Below are 20,724 nucleotides of genomic sequence, written 5' to 3'. Positions count from 1 at the left end.
CACTGTAGCAGTTCTTACTGACCAAAAGTCAGATTTGACCTGTAACATGAAATATTTTGGAACATTTACTTCAGAAGTGCTGGTATGGTCCTCTTAAAATCTTGTGAGTTCTCAGTCATCCTGGGATAATTTAGTCAAGTTAGACAAAACATGCCACACACAAATAGAAGGCTAGTTTAGATCTGGAACTGTCTTGTCACAAGAACAGGCCAGTACTGGTCCTGCTCCCCGAAGCAACTTTGATCCACATGGGCCAATGCTGAATCCAACAAAACTTGTAGAACACAACATGACTCAGTGCAGAACTTTTTAAGTAGTCACTGTAACACGCTTTCAAGTTGATACCTTGGCATCTCTATTTTCCAGTATTTGGCATTATCTCTAATATCCCAGTCTGTCATTGCTATTGATAATACAGAGATTATTCTGCTTATAATTTGTTTGCTTTGTTTTGGAAGGTGAACTGCAATCTGGGCTGCTGGACTTCCTCCTCTTTGGCAGCTTAATTGCCGCTGTGGATCCTGTGGCTGTTCTGGCAGTGTTTGAAGAAGTCCATGTCAATGAGGTTCTATTCATCATTGTTTTTGGAGAATCACTTCTGAATGATGCTGTAACTGTGGTAAGTAAATTATATATCCCAAAGTCAACCTTACTCAAGGGGATTTCTTCTGAAGTGCATTTTCCCCTTTAAAGAAACATTATACTCTCTGTGTGTATCTACTCATGGGCTACTGCAGAGCAGCTCATGGTGTTTTCTGTCTTGCTTACAAACGTCAGATATTTGAGCATGAAAGCTATTTGGAGCTGGTAAGTGACATAAAACTCACAGTCCTAGGTTAGACACTCCGAATGAAGTTTCAGGGGTGCACATTTTATTTGCCCTTGCTGTTTAAGTAGGGCTTTCATGACTTAATGAAATCAGTTTCAGGGATTTTAAGCCTTCCTTTGCTGTTATTTTTAATGCACATACATTTTTCTCTATATTTGTGTTATGCCCATAATTTATATGCATACTTCAGCCAGTGAGAGAGAGAATACTCTTCAAAGTGTTTATGCCTGCTCCCTTAGTTCTACTTTGATGTTTATCAAGCAGATACAGGACAAAGAGCCAATTTGGAAAAAAAAAGTGTGACATTTTAGAAAGTTTCTGATTTATTAAAAAAACCATACAAACATTATTTTTTAAATTTAAAAAGGCTTTAACAGACATGGCAGAATCCAAGATTTCTACTGATTTTTTTTTTTGATTGAAACACCTTTTCACACAATTTTTTTTCCCCCCTGAATAAAATTGTCAATAATTTTGTAGTTCAGTGCTAGTGGTGAGGGACCAGGAAGTCCTAAGGCAGAAAGATGCTATGCAACCAAGTTGCTGTGCAGCTTCAGTTCACTTTTGGATCATTTACAATTCCTGCTCATCTGCAAGGGAGGGTAAGATGTGTTCATGAGGCTTAGTGACTTTTTGCAGCCAAGAAAACAAAGCACTTCAAGGTCATTGGCAGCAGCCTAACTGTTCACATGAGCTTGAAGATGACAGTATGGCTTCCAGAGAAACCTAACTGCCCCTGGATATCGGTATCATTAGTACTTCTGGGGTATTGCCAGAAACAAATATAAAAATAAATGCTGATGAACTCAAGTATCAACATCACTGGCTTTCAAAAGGAAAGGAGATTTTGCTACTGTGAAATGAACACAAACAGTGTACAAATAAAAGAAAGTTTGATTGTTCATTGATGAAAAAACAGAAGAGCAAGTATGATCCAGAGGTAGAAAGCACAGTCTATGGGGAAATTTAAAACAGTGGAGTTGCTACTTTGAAAAATAAAAGACTGGAAGACAGAAGAAAGTGGATGATATAGCTTTCCTTAAGCATAAATATGTTAAAGACTACTGTTACAGAAGAAAAGTAACCTGTACCCCATGACTGGGTGAAGATGATAAGAATTATTAAGTTTAGCTGCAACAAGGAACGCTGAGAAAGCCATAGTAAAGTCCTCATTCACCACTGGAGAAACTAAGACCAGATTAAATTGGTATGTCACAAAAATGATACTCATTTAAACCTCCTTAGGCACAGGTATGGAAAAGGTGAATTCATTACTTTCAGCTCAATCACTGTTAGTCAATTATTTAAAAAGTTTTAGCACAATCATTATATTCTCTTTTATGTTCAACTTATTCAACATATTTCAATTCAGTATCTTATTTGCATCTTATTATTGTCTTATTCAATATCTTATTTATCTTATACATGTGAGTAAATGAATCTTTCAAATACCTGGATTTTACAGAGAGGAGTGCTGTAGAAAACACACCTATATGTAACAATGCTTCTTATACATAGGGGACATACTGAAGGGAGAAATGTATTGCTGCGAGATGTTATTTTTTTATTTTAAAAAATTGTTTTTCCTTGGCCTACTGCATTTCTTTTATTTAGAGAAAATATAAAATTCTCCCTTGAGACAGAATTTCCTTCAGTCAAACTCAATTTCAGACTTCATAATGTTGAGGCCCCTAAGGAAATTATTTTAATAGGCTCAATTCAGGAGCAATTATTAAATTAGTCTACTTTTCTTTCCAGGTGCTGTACAATGTGTTTGACTCTTTTGTTGCGATAGGTCCAACGAATGTGACGGGGATTGAATGTCTCAAAGGCATAGGTGCGTAGAAGTGAATTCTGTATCACACAATTGGTGTGTATATGAAACAAAATATTACTATTCTGCTATTGGTAACAGTTATTTTCAGCCCTTTTCATTATTACTCATATTCACACACTCTTATGGCAAATGTCTTAAGAAAATAAATAAATAAACATTCCTGAATATTTGGGAAACTTAATCAGATCTGTTTTCTTTTGAGGAGACTCAACAGGTCTGGAGTTCATTTGTTGAGAACTGAAATTAGGGAAATGCTCTTAAAAACAAAGAAAATATATATAGCTATTTTCTTTGTATTTAAGAGCATTTCCCTAATTTCAGCCTATGCTCTCCCTCCATTCCAGGAAAGTCCATACTGCATACAGGCATTGCCACTCCCTATCACTGATCACCATCAAGCAATGTTTGCCAGTAACTATCAAGAAATTTTCCCCGAAAAATAAGTCACTATTTCCCATTCCAAGCATTGCACAAAATGAAATTATCTTATTAATAAATGTTGAAATAGTGATTTTGTCATATTCTATAAAATGTTTTTGTAAAAACAATTCTTTACAGACCATGGGAAAAATTAGCATAAAGAAACGCAGTGGGTTTGAATAAAAGTAAAATGGTGAGGCTTAGCAGTAGTAGCCTTGTTTTTCTACAGAATTCTACATTCACGTACCAAGTGCTCAAAAGCCTTGAGCCTAGAAATGAATTTGACATGTCCTCCAAATTTTTCTGTGATTTACTGGCCATTTGCTGTCCTTTCTGTGGAAGAGAACTAGTTCAAACCATTATATTTCTATGGTTTAAGTTGTGTTAGGTGTTTTGTTTTTCAGTGTCATTCTTCGTGGTGAGCCTTGGTGGGACACTGGTTGGCATTTTCTTTGCATTCCTGCTCTCATTGGTCAGTCGTTTCACCAAGCACGTGAGGATCATTGAACCTGGATTTGTGTTTATCATTTCCTACCTGTCCTACCTCACAGCAGAGATGCTTTCTCTTTCTGCCATCTTAGCGTGAGTCTCTTTTTATTACTGACTACGAAGGGGATGAGAAGGGAATATGGTTTTTAAAAACATTGAAAGGAAAACCTAAATTATATTGGACAACTATAGAATGCAACACTCATTAAGTTTATGCTGGATAATATTATGTTCACACTGCACTAGATTATAGTTTGCCAATCCTGTCATTCAGCCTTGAAAAGGAGTGCAAGTTTTCCTGTATCTGCTGAGCAACATGAGAACTCTTTGCAAAATAGAGACATGACTCTTTCGACTCTGTTATTAATAATACTTCAAACTTAACAGTTGTCCATTTGTGTTGACATATTTCCCTATAACTTGAAACTAAAGCAATATTTTTCTAAGGCACTGTGTAAATGTCACTATTCTCTGCTCTCTCTCTCTGTCTTGGCTGGCCATTAAGGTTTGCCTAAATGTTGCCTGTTTTGGCTTGAGTACTTCTGTGGTCTTTCTTAGTCTCCATTTATTCCCAGCATACTTTTCTTCCCAGTTTTTCTTGTCATGTTTGTAAATGATATAGTAAGTGTATTCAAGTTCTGAAAATCTTTCTGCAAACAGATCATTAGTTTAAGATTATGTCTAATGTAAACAAGGTTTAGAAACTTGCATTGAAAGCAGTATGGTAATCTGAAGAGAATTACATGCTGTTGTGTTCTAATGAAATCCTGTCTTCACTCCACTTGAGGTCACATCATCATGTATGTTTGAGATATGCTTTTTACCAAGGGTAGACTCCACAAGTACTCGTGAATGTATCTTTTCTTGGGAATTAATAGTGAGTTTTTATCACTATGTGACAGATGGATGGAAATAATATTAAATGTTGCAACACATATTTTCTGAACAATTGCTTCTTTTTCTAGGATAACCTTCTGTGGAATTTGCTGTCAGAAATATGTTACAGCTAACATATCTGAACAGTCTTCTACAACTGTAAGATATACTATGAAAATGCTAGCCAGTGGAGCAGAAACTATTATCTTCATGTTCCTGGGTATTTCAGCTGTGGATCCAGATATCTGGGATTGGAATACGGCTTTCATTCTGTTGACTCTGCTCTTCATCTCAGTATATAGAGTCATTGGTAAGAGAGTGACCTTCCTGTTCTTGCATTGTACTGCTGATGTAATCACATATTCTTTAGCCCTCTCCCCAAAAAATATTTTGAGTTCCAGGTTTGCTCCTTTTAAAACATTCCATTTATTTTGTTGATTTTATTGTTGGATTTGGATTAGAGTAGTAGAATAAGCTCTACAGTAAATTGAAAATATAGCAGGATTTAATATCTTATGATGCTTGAGAACATGAGTAGCCCAGCAGTGAACAAGAATCATTCAGTGGCTAATCTTTGTTGACCCAGCAAACGGTACTGGCAAAATCTCCCAGTAAAACTGACTTTGTTCTTTAACTTGCAACCTAACAAAAGATGTGACTCTTGTCAGCTGTATCTTTCCTCCAGCTCTTTCAATTTGGCACTAAAGAGATTGTCTTAAGCTAATGTTATGGTTGACTTCAGGTTTTGGGCACACAGTGATATCAGACCATACAGAATTACATTGCAGGTTCTCTGGCTTAAGAAATAATTCTCAGAAACTGATGAAAAACTGAGTAAATAAGGCTGTGGCAGGTAGAGATTACCTACTGTCAATTTACTGGGTTTATATAAATTTGCAAACATTTCAAAATACCAATGATGATTTGCCCAGCTACATAGCTCTGCTGTAGTTTTGCTAAAATCCAAAAGAGTTGTAGAATGAAATACTTGAAGACAGTAACACACATGGGAATTTGGTGTATGTACTTAAGCTGGTTTAATTTATTCCCAGGCGTATCTGCCTGTTTGTTTTGACTTAAAGTCAAATGACAGGTCACACATCCATCTAGCTGGCAGTTTTCCTAGATTCTGTGCTCTTATTTTCTCTAGAAGCTCCTGAGCTGAATGAAGTGCCTACCTCCTTGCCCTCCTTTTTCTAAATATTCTGCAAGCATTGTTCATTTAGCTGCCTTTCAGTAACTGCAAATGTGCCTGAGGTGTTTTAAAAGAGTTTTCCCGGTCTTGTCTTTGACACTTTTTGTATTCCTCAAATGAGTGGTTAACGATCCTTTAATAGATGTGATGATAAGTAAATAGTAAATATTCAGCAATAACAATAAGCACCCACTAAAGTAATTGATCTTAGACATTCACAAATTACCAAATACCGGATGATATTGGGCCGTACATAATTGCAGTTCTCATTCCCTGGAGATTGGTAGAATTTTCAAGGTCCCCTCCTCCAGAGGCCCTCCTTACAGTGACAAGACAATTCTCTTGGCACAAGTTCAAAGTTCTTTAAAAAGAGAAGAAACTGTTTTGCACTGGTTAACAGCCCTGGCCTGCAGCAGTGGGAAACAAATGCCATACCAGTCACACGTGTGGTGAAGCTGTTTTCCCTCTGTATGGTGGGAGTTCATTGAGATAGCTAGAGCCTTAGGTCTCCTGCAGCAGGCAGCATCTCACCTGTAGGTGTGGAGACAGCGTCAGCATAACTAAACAACCCTTCATAAGACAATGACTTAAATGTAATTTTCAGTGATTTGCAAAGGGTACAACACTTACTCCCTAAATCACTGCTGTTTTAACCTGTTTCTGTTAACTGACCCTGTGCATATCACTGGTTACAGTGCTACAAAACCTATTCCTTCTTAACGAATTTCCAAGGTCAGCACATGGCAGAACCTTCCCTGGAGTGCCTGTGCCAGAGGGCAGCACTCTCAGAAGAGCTGCTGGCTCACAGAAGTGGCTTCACCTAATTCCTTCGGCTTGTTGTAATGAGAAGGCACCGAGTGGGCAACACAATGATAAGAGGGGGGAAGTAGATGGTGAAGATTGTTATGAAGGCAGTCTGATGGCACCATTTCTCTTACTCACAGCTGGGATATTGATGTTCCATAAGGGTATTTCTAGACATGCTGACATTTGTTTGTTACAGGTGTCATTATACAAACGTGGATTCTTAACCGCTACAGAACTGTCCAGCTGGAGATAATAGACCAGGTGGTGATGTCCTACGGCGGACTACGAGGAGCAGTTGCTTTTGCTCTTGTTGCACTTCTGGATGAGCATAAAGTGAGAGAAAGAAAGCTGTTTGTCAGCACAACTATCATTGTTGTGTTTTTTACTGTTATATTCCAGGTAATTTAATTTCTCAAGCATGCTTCTTGCAAGGAGAAGGAGTCCCCCAAATGTACTGAATGCTTAAAGCAGTTCTCAGCTGAAGGTTGCATATTGTTTCACTGAACTGAAAACATAATTGAATTTGTAATTTTAGTAACAAAGATCCTATTTTATGTTTTCATGTGGGACCACATGGGGCAAAACACAATTTCCTCTGTGCTAAAAATTGTTCAGTCTTAGCTGCTTGGTATTAATAGTGCCAAGTTAATATCTGATTTAACATCCTTCACCTCATGTGAATAACTATAGGGAACAGTGCTTTTAATGGGGAGATACAGTCATTAAGCTGATCTACCTGAGTTTCAGTCCTTGTTTTAAAATATAGCAGCAAGCAGTGGGACAAGGAAGTATTTAACATCCAAACAAAACAGCACATTCTGGATGAAAAAAAAGTAATTTAAATGAAAATATGTCAGTAGATAGCAGCTTACAATATTTTCTAAACTGCAGTACAGAAAGTTTAATTGTGTTCACAAACTCCTGATTTGTGGAGAAAATACCACATTCAGTGGCATAGGAAACACTTCTTCCACTACAGTATTTTTCCAGCAGATTATATATATATTTTTCCACTGTTGTCTTTTCAAAGCTTTATAATACGAGCTGAGGGTACTGTATTATTTTATCTTCTAGAAGGAATAGAAATCAACTGAGAAAGTATGTGAACCACTAAATAAAACACAAATGTGCTTTAGTTCTGTTTAACCAGTCTAAGAGGACTTCCAAGCATTTATTGTCATGCTTCAATCCTTAGGGACTGACTATCAAACCTTTGGTACAGTGGCTGAAAGTGAAGAAAACTGAACACAGAGAACCAAAACTGAATGAGAAACTTCATGGCAGAGTAAGATATTTAAAAAAAACCTCATGGTATCTTCTGCATTTTTACAGAGCACCTTAGGAGAAAACAAAATTGTTATGAAAATGTCTTTTTTTTGTAAGGGAGTGGGCTATCAAATTTCAAGAGCAAAATCCTTCAAACATTTCAAAAGGTTTTTGTACTGTTGCTGTTTCTCTTTGGTTGGAGTCCTGTGAGAAGATTTTCATATGAAAGTTCTGGTCTTTCACTTGAGAATTCAAAGGGGCTGGGAGTCCTGGGGAAACAGCACAGATGGAATATGCTTCTTTGTCTTCATCTAAAAGAGAAGGATGATTGATAATTGCTGGGGAAAAGCATGTCCAAAAATTTTTATTTTTCCTTCTCAGAAACTTAATTTTGGGAAAAGGTAAGAAAGCAGGCTTTGTAGCTTGCATATCACATAGAAAAATACTCTGCTACCCAGTACAGAATAATTATATACTGAAATTCCAGACTAATGACAACAGTTTCAATTCAGTGTGAGTGTTGTGTCCCAGGATTTCTTTACCCTTTTAAAATATTTTGAAACACAAACTCTTCCAATTGACTTTCACACCACATTATAAAGTTTCCATTAAGTAAAAGAAAACTTTTCAATATAAATACAGGTTAAAGGATGGAAGACTATAAGACATCACAGAATCATCAAGGTTGGAAGAGATCTTTAAGAACATCCTGTCCAACCATCAACACATCACCACCATAGTCACCCCTAAATCATATCCCCCAGTACCACACCCAGACAGCTCTTGAACACTTCCAGAGACAGTGACTTCACCACCTCCCTGGGCAAATTATTCCAGTGCTTACCACTGTTTCAGGGAAAACTTTGTTTTCTGAAATCTAATCTGAACTTCCCCTGGCACAACTGAGGATCATTTCCTCTGGTCCTTTCACTCGAGACATGGTAGAAGAGGCCAACACTCACTTGCCTACATCCTTCCAGGTAGTTACAGAGAGTAAGCCTCCTTTTCTCCAGGTTCAACAACCTCAGTTGCCCCAGCTGCTCCCCACAGGACTTGTGTTCCAGACCTTTCCCCAGCTTCGCTGCCCTTCTCTGGACACGCTCCAGCACCTCAATGTTCTTTCTGAAGTGAGGGGCCCAGAACTGGACACAGGGCTAAAGACACAGCCTCACCAGTGCCAAATGTCAGTCCTGCTGTTCCAAACCTAGCACCTGTATATTCTGCAGTAATCATTCCAATGTTCAGAGTGAAATGTTAATAATCATACACAGAAAAAGGCCAAATTGTACCTGCAGTTGCCTTGGTTTGAATCAAGTGTTATAAGCCTCCAGATTTCTATCAGCCAGATAATATACTCAGTATGAAATTTTGCCCTAGATATTAAAAGAATGGTGCCTACTTCTACTCTGAGGGGAGTATGAACTCCTGAAACATCTAAAAAGAATTACTGCGGAAACTGCTCAACTGAAATAACCACCCACACTAATAGTGGCAGATGTACTTAATAGGGCAGAAATGGAGATGGTAAAATGGGGCTTTAAGTACCATCTCGTTGAGACCCTTGTAATTCAAGAACACTTAGTGAATTTATGAAGAACTGGTTAGAAAGTTCTGGAGCTTTGAAGAAAACTTATAGTAGTTAGTACTTCTGTAAAAGGGGAAAAATTTTATAACAGCCAAAAAATTATTCTGCATAGTCCCCTGGTACAACTTGAAATAAATTGAGCTATTTTCTAATTATGCTTTTTTATTTCTGTAAAGATACTAATTCCATTCTCACTTTCCTAGGCCTTTGATCACATTCTTTCTGCTATAGAAGATATTTCTGGACAAATAGGGCATCATTATCTGAGAGACAAGTAAGTAGTAACCAATTTAGAATCTGGAAATACTGCTAGGAAATATTATCTGTACATTATAATTTCTTAAGCCTGTGAGCTTAGGGAAAGTAAGGATAATGTAGTTAAAGAGGTTGCATACTGAAAATACTGGAAATACAGCAAATGTCAAAACAGTGTATTTTTGTCCCCTTACAACTAGAACCTTTTCTTTCTTTTCCACAGTTCAGGTTATGCCTTTGTAGGTGCTTCAGTTCACATACAGGGGTCATTCTCTCAAGATTAGAGAACTGACTATTTGCAGAAGTTTTCATCTAGAATGTTAATGCTGGTTTTTCTTTGTACTACTACATTTCATGAACACTATTTATGTGTGAAGGCACTAAAAAAGTTCAGCTACAACTATGCTAGCTGTTTATCCTGTCTCTACAAGGATGTGTTTAACACCTGTGAAAGTTATGGCAGGGGGTGCTCTGAAATTGCTCTGACAGTTTCAGCCTATTAGTCTGAAACCAATAGTGAACCATCTCCTCTGTTTATAGTTGATTAATCTAGAGAGAAGCAGAAGCACTCAGCTGAATGATACACCATTACCTTTAAGTACATGTGAAGATTTACCCTTGTGATGGACACACTTCCATACCCAGATAAATAAATGTGGTAAAAAGGACATTATATCTGGACATCCTTAAGACTACTATTTTGAGTTATTTCTCCCTGGAGTCAGGTCATTTCATAGGTGCAAACAGTCACAGTTTTGACCTGCTAACCTCTTGCTGACTCAACATGACAATCCCAATCCAAAAGCTATGTGATTGTGTTAGCTTTCTGCCAAGCACACCCCTAATGCTTTTTAAGAAGCTGAGTCTGTTAGCTTAGGTTTAACATCATGCAAAACAATACAGTTCTTAGGCTGAAGCATGCTTGTACTGGAACTCAAGCAGAATTGCTCACCTGCACCCAGTTATAGAGACAATCTCCTTCCTTTCCTTTTACTCTTCATATATTTATGCAATAAAAATTTTTCCTGAGGCACTACAGAGAGAATAAATCTTCTTTATTTTGGTCTAAGTTTGTATTTTACTTTTTGGGAATAAATTTCAGTAGGCTATATATAATATAGGCAAATATGTCTCCAGTTTTGCTATATTGCCTCAAAGATAGAGCTATATTTTTAAAGTGGCAGATTAGCATGTGACCTCTTGCATGTCAGAAAGTAATCCCCTTGAGTAAGAACAGAAGGAATAGCTTAATGTAGATTCATGATTGAGTATGTGGTTTGATGACAAACGTATTTCAAATGAGACCATCTTAAGCCAGCCTTTTGGACTCTATGTACATGGAAGTGCTGTTTCCATAAAAAAAATGGCAACCCCTAGCATCCTCACCAATGGGTTTAGCTGTGGAAACCTGAATTAAAGCCTTATGGTCAGATGTTCTGGCCAGCAAAGAGGAATAGTCATCAATTATGTGAATAATATTTAACACAAAAAGGTTTAAGCAATCTGAATCAAAAACTGTAAACTCAAAATGGCCATTGGGTGAGATGGATAGAGTAATTGTGAGCAGTAGTCTCCAAAGCTGCCTCATGCCCTTTAGATGAAGTGTTGAGGAAGTTAGTCAGAAGAAAGTACAGCAGTTTTTAATCTTTTGGACCCTAAACATGACAGGGCAGATATTCCACTCTCCGACAATCTTGGAAGTGTAAGTCATTGAAAATACACATGGCTGCTACCTCCAGAGCAGAGCACATCAGTGGCATGAATAAGGCCCTATGGTAGAGCTTCTGGAAGGGCACTGTCACTCTAAACTGATGGTCTGGCTGTCTTACAATACACCTAGGGAAAAGCAGATTACTTTCTCAACAAGGGAAGAAAATTTAACATAATCAGAAGTGGAAAAATAAGGTAGCATAATATCCCAGAGTATAAAATGTGCTACAGACTCCAAAATAGGATACTGTAATCACAGCACTTTTGTAGTAGTGTTGGGTAAGTGAACTGATTAAATGCTTTGTGACAGCTGTGTAAGTCTGTAGCAGGCTTTTCCTTGACTTTCTTTACATACTAATAGAAAAGTTTCAAGACACAAATCCCTCACATTACACCGTTCACTCTTTTTTTCAAAATGTTTAGCTAAAAAAATATAATTTATACTAAATTAAAAATGCTTTGAAACTAAAATTGCTTGATGCCATTAACACAGTTTGTTTAAATTATCAGGTGGTCCAATTTTGATAGGAAATACCTCAGAAAAATACTGATGAGAAGGTCTGCTCAAAAATCAAGGGACCAAATCCTTAATGTTTTCCATGAGCTCAACTTGAAGGATGCAATTAGCTATGTGGCTGAGGTACTTATGAACACTTGTTGACATATTATAGCGTCATTTGGAATTTGTTTTTTTAAAATTTGTACTATAACCTAAAGTTGATCTATTGCAGGAGATGCCTAAAGGAAAACTATTTCCATCTCAGCTCTGCTTTAATTTATTTTTTTAATGTGTTTTGAGTGTCAGTATTGCTGTTTTGAGAAGCTGTAGTTCTCAATATTGTGCCTGATTGCCAAATGCTAGTATATTGTACTTCAGTGTACATTTCTGTTGCATTTTACTGAATATCTTTGTTTCTATATTCATTACACGAAAAAAATACTGTAATTCTGGAGGGATGTTGTCTTTCTAAAGGTACCAGCAGGGTCTGGCTCCTGCAGGATAGTGGGTCTATATGATCACAAATCTGATTTGAAGAAGCTCACTTCTCACATGATGTGCATATGTGGCCAAAGTGTGGGACTGCTAATCTCAATCTGCCAGATCACTGTAACACGCACCAAAAAAAAACCCCCCAAAAAACTAAGGGTAACTTTAATTCAATGGAATCATAACCCCCACGATTCAGTAATTATGGTAAAATATACTACAAATATCAATTGCAATTAAAGAATTGTGAAGTTAGGGAAACGTAAGACTTGGAACAGGAGAAGTTGCAAGAACTAGTATCATTGATACTACTACTACTACTAAGCTCTTTTTTTTTTTTTTTTTTTTTTTTTTTTTTTTTTTTTTTAATGAGCTATAGCCAGGCAGTCTTCTTCAAATGAAACATAATTTTGGAGATTGAATTCAGAAAACAGGATGAAATTGAGAAATTATGTTAGTATGGAAGATGGAGAATAGTTCAACAAGAAAAGCAAATTCTTCCTTTTGAGATTTTGTAAACTATCCATTTGGTTTTTAGACCATCTGAACTCAAGAACTAGTTTTCTTTCTTGTGATTCTTTCTGGGTCACACCTCAGAGGAAGAAAGTTGGATAATGACTTTGAGGTGGACGACTACAAAACTCATGTTCAGATTCATTGCTCAATCTGTTCAGTAGATTCATTACAGTGTTTCTTCTCTTTAACAAATGCAAAGGGCTTTATAGATCACTAATACACGCAGATTTAGAATCAGAATTTTTATCCAATAATGTCTATGATCCCATATAGTAAAGACAGATTTCTAAAAGTTAGTTCACTAATTTTTTAGGAGATGAAACACAGGGGAACTGCTTTTTGTTACCTTAGTCCAAATCCTATTTGCGTATATTGTTTCTTGAAGATAAATTTTGTTGGGCGAATGTCTACTGATCTGATAATAATAGAAAAAGAAATTGGAAGTTCTCCAAGTTCTACAGAAGTTTTGCAACACGTTTTCTTCCAGCAGAAATTAATTATGAGCTGTGAATCCTAAAGTAATTTCACCTTTCTCACTTTATTATTGTCTTCAATATACATTGCTTTAACAACTAAAAAGTTGTTAAAGCAATGTATCATAAGAACGTATTAAAAGAAAACTTAACTTTGCAAATATATCTTTGAACTAAATATCTCTGAATTACAAGCTGACATTGAAACTGAAGCTATTTCTTTCAGGACAAGTAAAGACCTGCCTCCCCCCAGCTACTCACTCTCTTCTTACTTGCAAGAAACTGAGTTTAAAAATTATTTTTAAACTCTTCAGTTTCTTGCAAGTAAGATCTTTTCCTTTGTTCAACTCTGCTGCTGTGGTGCATCTATATAATAAATAAGAATTGAGAGAGTTAAGTCTCTATTTAAGTAAATTCCTTACAGTTGAGAGGGGAGAACCTAAGCCAAGAAAATCAAAAAAACCCAGAGCAACTGGAGGGAAGTGACTTGATATACTCATGGTTCATAACTTGTTCTGGCTAAAATACCTTCACTACTGATATGGTATGATGTATGTATGAAACATTAAACTTGATTTGAAAAGAAAGTCAGATTCACTTAAGAAAATGGATGGGACAACGTTCCCCCAGAATTCAACTTTATTAACCTTTTCTGCCTGCAGAGGTCCCAGTGTATTTCTTAATGCCATTGGTAACCCACATACTGTGATATGTATGTGGGTTACCACATCAAAAGAAAACTTTTTTTTGTTTGTTCCATGAATATGAAAATGTAAAGGGAACACAGTACAGTTAAAGTTGGAGAAATGTAGATAAAATCTCTGTTCTGCAAGGGAGGTGATTTTTCTTGATTATTACTGCTTAAAATCTAGAGACCTGCTATGTGATTTCACTCCACTCATTCAAAATCATAGACGTTTTCAGCCTGAGTAACCACAATGTCACGGAACAGATACCTTTTAGCTAAGCAAAAGATTATGTAAGGTGTAGGGAAAAGTACGAAGACATAAAACTGAGCTTTTCCAGCAGTTCATTTCTGTGACACCAGTTTTAAAATGAAAAGAAAATCTCATATCTTCAATATCTCATGTTTTCATGCCATAACCTCTTTTTAATAGTCTTGTAGACTTCTATCACCTCTTAATATTTGCTGCTTCCAGTCTGGTAGAGAACAGAAAACTTAATGTTGTGTCTTTAAAAATGCTTCTGATAATGTGTTGAAGCATAAACATCCTTATCTATGTTCCTATGCTCTTGGCTTGCAGCATTGTACAAAGTAAAGTTGCAAATCTATTGAGGCACAGGAAATCATTCACTTTTCAAAATCAATTTCTAAAAGTGGAGTAGATTTTCTCTTTGCTTCATTTGTTGGGATAATGTGACTCAATGCAAAGAAACCATAAAACCTAAAAATGGCTTTTATTTGTTACCTAGATACAACTCCTCCGATGCTTCTTGTGCCATTTGCATAAATAGTCTCACAAATTATCTGTATTCTGACATGCATTTTGTCCTAGGTTTTTACAGCTGTAATATGTCTTGTTTCTTTCCACGACCAGGGAGAACGTAGAGGTTCGCTGGCATTTATACGTTCTCCAAGTACAGACAACATGGTAAATGTGGATTTCAGCACTCCACTCCCAAGCACTGTGGAAAGCTCTGTCTCTTATTTATTGTAAGTAATGTGGACTTATGGGGTGGTGTATGAGAGGAAATTGAAACACTGCTAAAAATTTGAAAAATGCAAATTACAGGGGCTTCAGTCACTACTTTTTTGAACTTTAATTAATATTTTCTCCCACAGAAAATGGGTATATATGGATTTATAATTTATACTCATATTTATAATTTATATTCATATTTTACATGCAGTTTTTTTCGGTAAAGTCTGGTAATATGAAGCAGACATCCACTGTATATAACAGTTCACCAACTGTTATATACAGGACTAGATGTTATTTCTGTGTTTGCTCCAGAAAAAGTAAGGAGAGAGGCAAGGAAAAAAATTGCCCCTTCGTTAACTTTTTGATGAATCTGTTACTGAACACACCATGTGTCATGTAAACTGTGAAATTAATTAATACTACATACCCCTGAAAGACAAAAACCAATGATCTTTTCACATTTCCCATTAGGCATTTACTCAGTCATTGTAATTTAGCCAGTTCTTACTCTTTTTTTCTTTTTTTTTTTTTTTAACTTCATCTTGTTTTCTCCTTTTCATTCCTCGTCTTCCTGTTTTTTCTTCCTTTTCAGCAATCACTGATTTTAAAAACCACTGTTTGTGTTTTTCTTCAGGAGAGAAAAAGCTGGACCAGTTTGCCTTGACATGCAAGCTTTAGAGCAGAGAAGGAAAAGCATCCGGGACACAGAAGATACACTTGCTCATCACACCCTACAGCAGTACCTGTATAAACCCAGGCAAGAGGTGAGAGCCAGAGGCTAGCATTGGACTGTTTCCCAGTCTAAAATTAAGAGGAAATAGGAACCAAAACTTGCGAGTGAAACTCAAAAGGAGAGAACCCACTGCAAAATCTGCACCCTTGAGGAAGACAGGCTCTTTGTGTGATTTCCCATTTAAGAACATGGCATTTTAAAAGAACTAGACCCTTTGAAATCACTGGGGCCAGTGGAATGCAGAATTGAGTCCAGCAAATGTTCTGATCAGGATTAAATGAAGTGTATCAACTGAAGGGATTCAGACACTTACAGGGGAGAAGCTTACTTTGAATGACTGACAGTCCACTCTTACACACTTAAAAATCCTGGACTTGTTTCATGAAGAAAAAAGAAAAATGGGAGTTTCATTAATGCCTTCAGGCTAATCTTTAGTTCACTTTTTCTTACGGAGTTGTTTACATTTTCGTGACACTGATTGAATGCATTGATTCAGGGCTTTCAACTGTATTTCTCAGTAAATGAATATTGTCTTCCCTTCCTGGCCACAGCACAAACACCTGTACAGCCGACATGAGATCATGCACAGTGAAGATGACAAACAAGACAAGGAGATTTTCCATAGGACAATGAGGAAGCGCTTAGAATCTTTCAAGAGTACCAAACTAGGAATAAACCATTCCAAGAAGCTCAATAAAATCCACAAACGAGACCGGGGCCAAAAAAGGGTAAAATACTTTCACAAGGACCCAGATACAGCCACCTATTATACAAACTAATGGGTGGGAAGGGTAGGGAGGACTCTGAAGGGTCCTATGTCCTGCACTTATCTCTGTCCTATAGAACTTAAAGAATTTAGAGGACCTAAGAAAGAAAAGATAAAACTAGGAGGTAACTCTAGGGGCTTCTTCTCACATTCTGCACTTCTCTATGCTTTGGGACTCTTCTTCTGGGTGAGAGATTTCTGATCACTTGAAAAACAACAGACTCTGGACAATGCTACTACACTGTGGGAAGGTTTTGCAGGATAGAGGTAGCAGGATAGCATGGAGCATTCAACCAAATTTGTGTGAAACTAAGAGAGAACACACAGTATAAAGAGAGCCGAAGTTTCTTTTTATACTGTCTGTACACACTTCAGGTGTAGGTGAGAAATTAGTGGCATCCATATTGAGTCTCAAACAAAGATTACAATGGATTTTAGGCTTCTTCTGCTGAACTCACCATTTCAAAGGGTATCACTGCCAGTGCTATCTGATGACATTAGCATTTTTGGTCACTTTTTGCTTTCTTTTCAGAGAAATGGCAGTGTCATACCAAATGGAAACATTCCTTCAGAAAATCCAGTACAAGATTTTGCTTTGAAGGAAAAAGGTAAAAAGACTCTTCGACTGTATTCATTAACTGAATTTTACCAGCTACATTGCCAGCAAAGCATCACTAGAAGATTTTGTGATATGCCATAGCAAATCTGACAGTAAAAAGGGACTTCAAGTCATAGTTCAGAACTTGGAGTGGTGATCTGCTTCATGCTTAAATGTAGTGTTAAGAAGTTGGTTTTTTAGGAATCTGGATGACAAACAAAATTTTAGTTGGCCTTTTTGCTCACATTTTAAAAGTATCACATTTATATTCTGTAAACAAAACAATGCAGCAGCTACAATATAAATGAAATTTCAGCTTCTGTTTGGATAAGGTACACAGAGCTGCTAATTTTTTTCATCACAGCAGGACATGTCTACCTAAGATATCAGCCATATAAAATTCAGTAGCTGAGATTGCATTCTTATTCGAGTTTAAGTCCACTGTTTTAGAAGGGTCAGAATCAGAGTTGAGGCTAAGCAAACTAACTCATAGAAGGCGTAGCTTTGGAAGGAACATGTAGTCAGAGGTCAGTTCCAGCACTGCTTCACCCTCCATGAACAGATCTATCACATAGATCAGGCTTGGAAGTATAATAGGAAGCTGACCAGCCTGGGCACCATCCCTAGCAAAAGCTGGTCTTGCATATAATGCCCAAAATTCTTTCTCGTTTTAGCCATTTTTTTGGCACTGGTGTCAGACATTGCCATATGCAATGGATGCTAACATGCTTGTTACCCAATTTTAAATTATATGTGTCACTTCAAACTGAAATGTGGTTAAAAGCTACTGAACTAACTTTGATTTGTGTTCTTCCCTCTGTTTATGCCTGTAACTCCTTGATCTCAAAGACAACTCAAGTAAAATAGAGGGGGATTTATCTTTTCTCAGTAGCTCCAAGCAAATATATTTTTCCTTATGTACCTTCTTTGAATCATTTACTGAGTGTTATTTTTTGTTTGTCTGAGAGGAGCAGCACAGGTTGGCTCCCCAAGTGTAATATTCTAGAACTACTTTGCTTGGGAAGAGCCTTACGAATACTCATTAGTAGGTCATTCAATATTGTCTTATTAAAGAACTCTGCATAGAGATGTCATCATCTACTTAACACCAAAAAAGTTTAATTGGAAGACAGACTTAGCAAGTGGTTTAGCAGCTATTGTAAAACTTATTCTACTGCAGTAAAAGCAGCAATGACCTCATTAGGTTTGAAACTAGTCATTATACTAATGCTGACCGTGTCAAGTGATGAAAATCCTCGTTAAAGATGTATTTTTGATAACCATGACAGCATTAAACCAGTAGGAAATAGCAATTTCTATCAGAACTGATACAAAGCTCTAATGAAATTGCATTTTTTTCCTTTCCCCCTAGATCTGGAGTTTTCTGAATCAGAAGAAAATAACGATTATGAGACATTGCATCTAGGCAAAGGAGTTGATTTCTTGGCTAATGTGACGAAACAAAATTTCACAGATTCTCCTGCTGGTAAAAATATTTATTACCTACAAAGATTTTTTTTCCCCCTCAAATATAACAAAATGTATTAGAAATGCCAATGAGTTAGCCTGTTTTTTTTTTTTGGTTTTGTTTTTTATTTTTGTTTGGGTTTTGTTTGTTTGGTTTGTTTTGTTTTTTTGATTGAGTGATTTTATGTGCTCAATCAGAAAATACAGTTGCTTAATATTAATGTTAACATACAGATTTTTGGATATTTGGAGGTATGGAGAGCACCACTTTTGAAACTGACAGCAGTTGTGAACATGACTACCTAAACCGGTTTTAAAGCCACTAATTATTTCTAGCAGCAGAAAATGTCATTTTAGAATTGTCTTACTTCACAAGACCAGTCAATACTAGTCCTCTGGAATTATTTTTCACTTGCATTGGAACTTCGTTGTGATAAATTTTGTTCTTCTTATTTCAGGCAAGATTTCTACTTTTATGTTCAAAATCCCATCAGATCCTTACAGGCTTATAGAAGTCACTGAAAAGGGCAGATTGCAGCATTTTTGGAGCACTCCATGCTCTTGATTTCCAGCCCTGAAAGACTCCAAAATATTAGATTGGAAGCTTATAAATATATATAACAGGAACCATATCATATGGCTTATGGAGTTATAAAATTCAGTACTTCTCTTTAGCCGTTCTGTGTTTAAGTTTTTTCAGTATGCCACTGTTTGCTTCATGTGTAATTGGTACCTACAGTGAAGAAAAACACTTGTGTCCATACTCTTGTGGCAGACACCCTTAAATGCAGTTTATGCATGACACTGTTTCATGACAAATTCTATGTTTGAGTACGTATAAAGACACCTAGAATTAAGTGGATGGTAAGATGAAAAATGTTTATGTAGAAGCTTGTCAAACTTGATAATGTATGAACAGGCTCCTGTGTCTTACTTTAGACTGTTTCATGGCCTGCCATAGCTACCTCACACTCATCTGTTTATGGAGTGGTGAAGTCGGGGGTTTTTTCACATTTTTTAATGCATTTGATTTGAATTTTCTGCAGTTAATTTATGCTGTGGTTTTTTCACCCTCTTGCTTAACACTTCAGGACTGAATAATTCTTTTATTGATTTTATTTTTTGTCTCAAGATATCCCTAACTTAGTTGCACATTTGATGTGACAACCAATATTTATCTTTATTGAAATGTAGTATACATCTAGCTATAACCAAGATATATATGTGTGCAATGGTCTGTGTATTGACTTAGTCACACAATACCAGCATATCAGCATCTTTTTTCCAACAGCCTTTCTCTTTTTATAAAGCATCTTGCTGTATTATCAAGAAATTATTTTGATTACTTTTCTTTGTCACTCGTGAATTTTTTTTTTAGGAATTGATAACCCAGTATTTTCAGCTGATGATGACCAAAGCATCTACATGAAGTTCTCACCATGGTTATCTGGTGAAGACACTGTGGTACCCTCACAAAGGGCCCGAGTGCAGCTCCCATATTCTCCAGGCAACTTCAAACGGCTCACTCCAATCCGGCTCAGCAATAAATCAACAGATTCCTTCCTGCTAGCAGATGGCCCAGAGGACCGACCCAGATCTTTTCTTCCAGAATCAACGCATATGTAATATTTTAAAAGATATTATCACCTTTATTTTTTAACCAGACTTCTTATCAATCCTGAGAAGTAAACTTATTCTTGTTTTTTCTTCTTTCAGAAAATGTCTTTCTTTCCTGATTTCTTTGTACAACTTAACATCTTTTACTTCCCTCTGACTTAATTAACAAACACTTCTCTATTTTCCTTCTGCAGAAGAGCTGTTCAACCATTTGGGGTCCAATGCCTTGCTACTTTTACAGCAGATAAGGGTCCTTCTCTTTGTTTTCACTTGAATATTTTAAATGCCAAGAAAATAGTATTCCAAGTACCAGAATATTGGGCATACATTTTCAAGAGGCTTCAGGTTTCGCGGTTAGTCAGTCCTAGATGATAAAACTGGTAACAGAATTCCCTAAAAGGAATAAAATTTTTTGACTGTGTTACTAAGAAGACTTGAATTAGCTGAACATTTTTCCAGATTATTTATCCAGTGTCCAGGGAGAAAAAATGCCCCACTGCTACAGTGCAACTATTCAGTGACACTACTGATGTACCATTAAATTACATAAGAAAGGGGATTAAAATGAATTGTAGTTACTAAAATGCATCAGATTCTCCTTGTGGGGATAATTACACAACAGAGTTGTGGAGA

At 36.6% G+C, this 20,724-nt stretch overlaps 1 protein-coding gene across 1 annotated transcript in view; it reads left to right on the top strand.

The window, feature by feature from the left end:
• Window positions 1-20,100, top strand: part of SLC9A3 (solute carrier family 9 member A3) — a 49,612-nt gene extending 29,512 nt beyond the window's left edge. Inside the window, exons 3-16 of the mRNA XM_059850762.1 lie at window positions 459-619; window positions 2,588-2,666; window positions 3,491-3,668; window positions 4,541-4,761; window positions 6,650-6,852; window positions 7,649-7,738; window positions 9,508-9,578; window positions 11,780-11,909; window positions 14,806-14,921; window positions 15,545-15,674; window positions 16,195-16,371; window positions 16,942-17,017; window positions 18,380-18,493; window positions 19,853-20,100. Of these exons, the coding sequence (XP_059706745.1) occupies window positions 459-619; window positions 2,588-2,666; window positions 3,491-3,668; window positions 4,541-4,761; window positions 6,650-6,852; window positions 7,649-7,738; window positions 9,508-9,578; window positions 11,780-11,909; window positions 14,806-14,921; window positions 15,545-15,674; window positions 16,195-16,371; window positions 16,942-17,017; window positions 18,380-18,493; window positions 19,853-20,100 (1,994 nt within the window). The remainder of the gene's footprint in view (window positions 1-458; window positions 620-2,587; window positions 2,667-3,490; window positions 3,669-4,540; window positions 4,762-6,649; window positions 6,853-7,648; window positions 7,739-9,507; window positions 9,579-11,779; window positions 11,910-14,805; window positions 14,922-15,544; window positions 15,675-16,194; window positions 16,372-16,941; window positions 17,018-18,379; window positions 18,494-19,852) is intronic.
• The last annotated feature ends 624 nt before the right edge of the window (window positions 20,101-20,724 follow it).

This window comes from Haemorhous mexicanus, chromosome 1, assembly GCF_027477595.1.
Source record: "Haemorhous mexicanus isolate bHaeMex1 chromosome 1, bHaeMex1.pri, whole genome shotgun sequence".
In the NCBI taxonomy this organism is placed as follows: Eukaryota; Metazoa; Chordata; class Aves; order Passeriformes; family Fringillidae; genus Haemorhous; species Haemorhous mexicanus.
The sequence above is the reverse complement of the archived record's forward strand: the minus strand, read 5'-3'. Positions and strand labels throughout refer to the sequence as shown.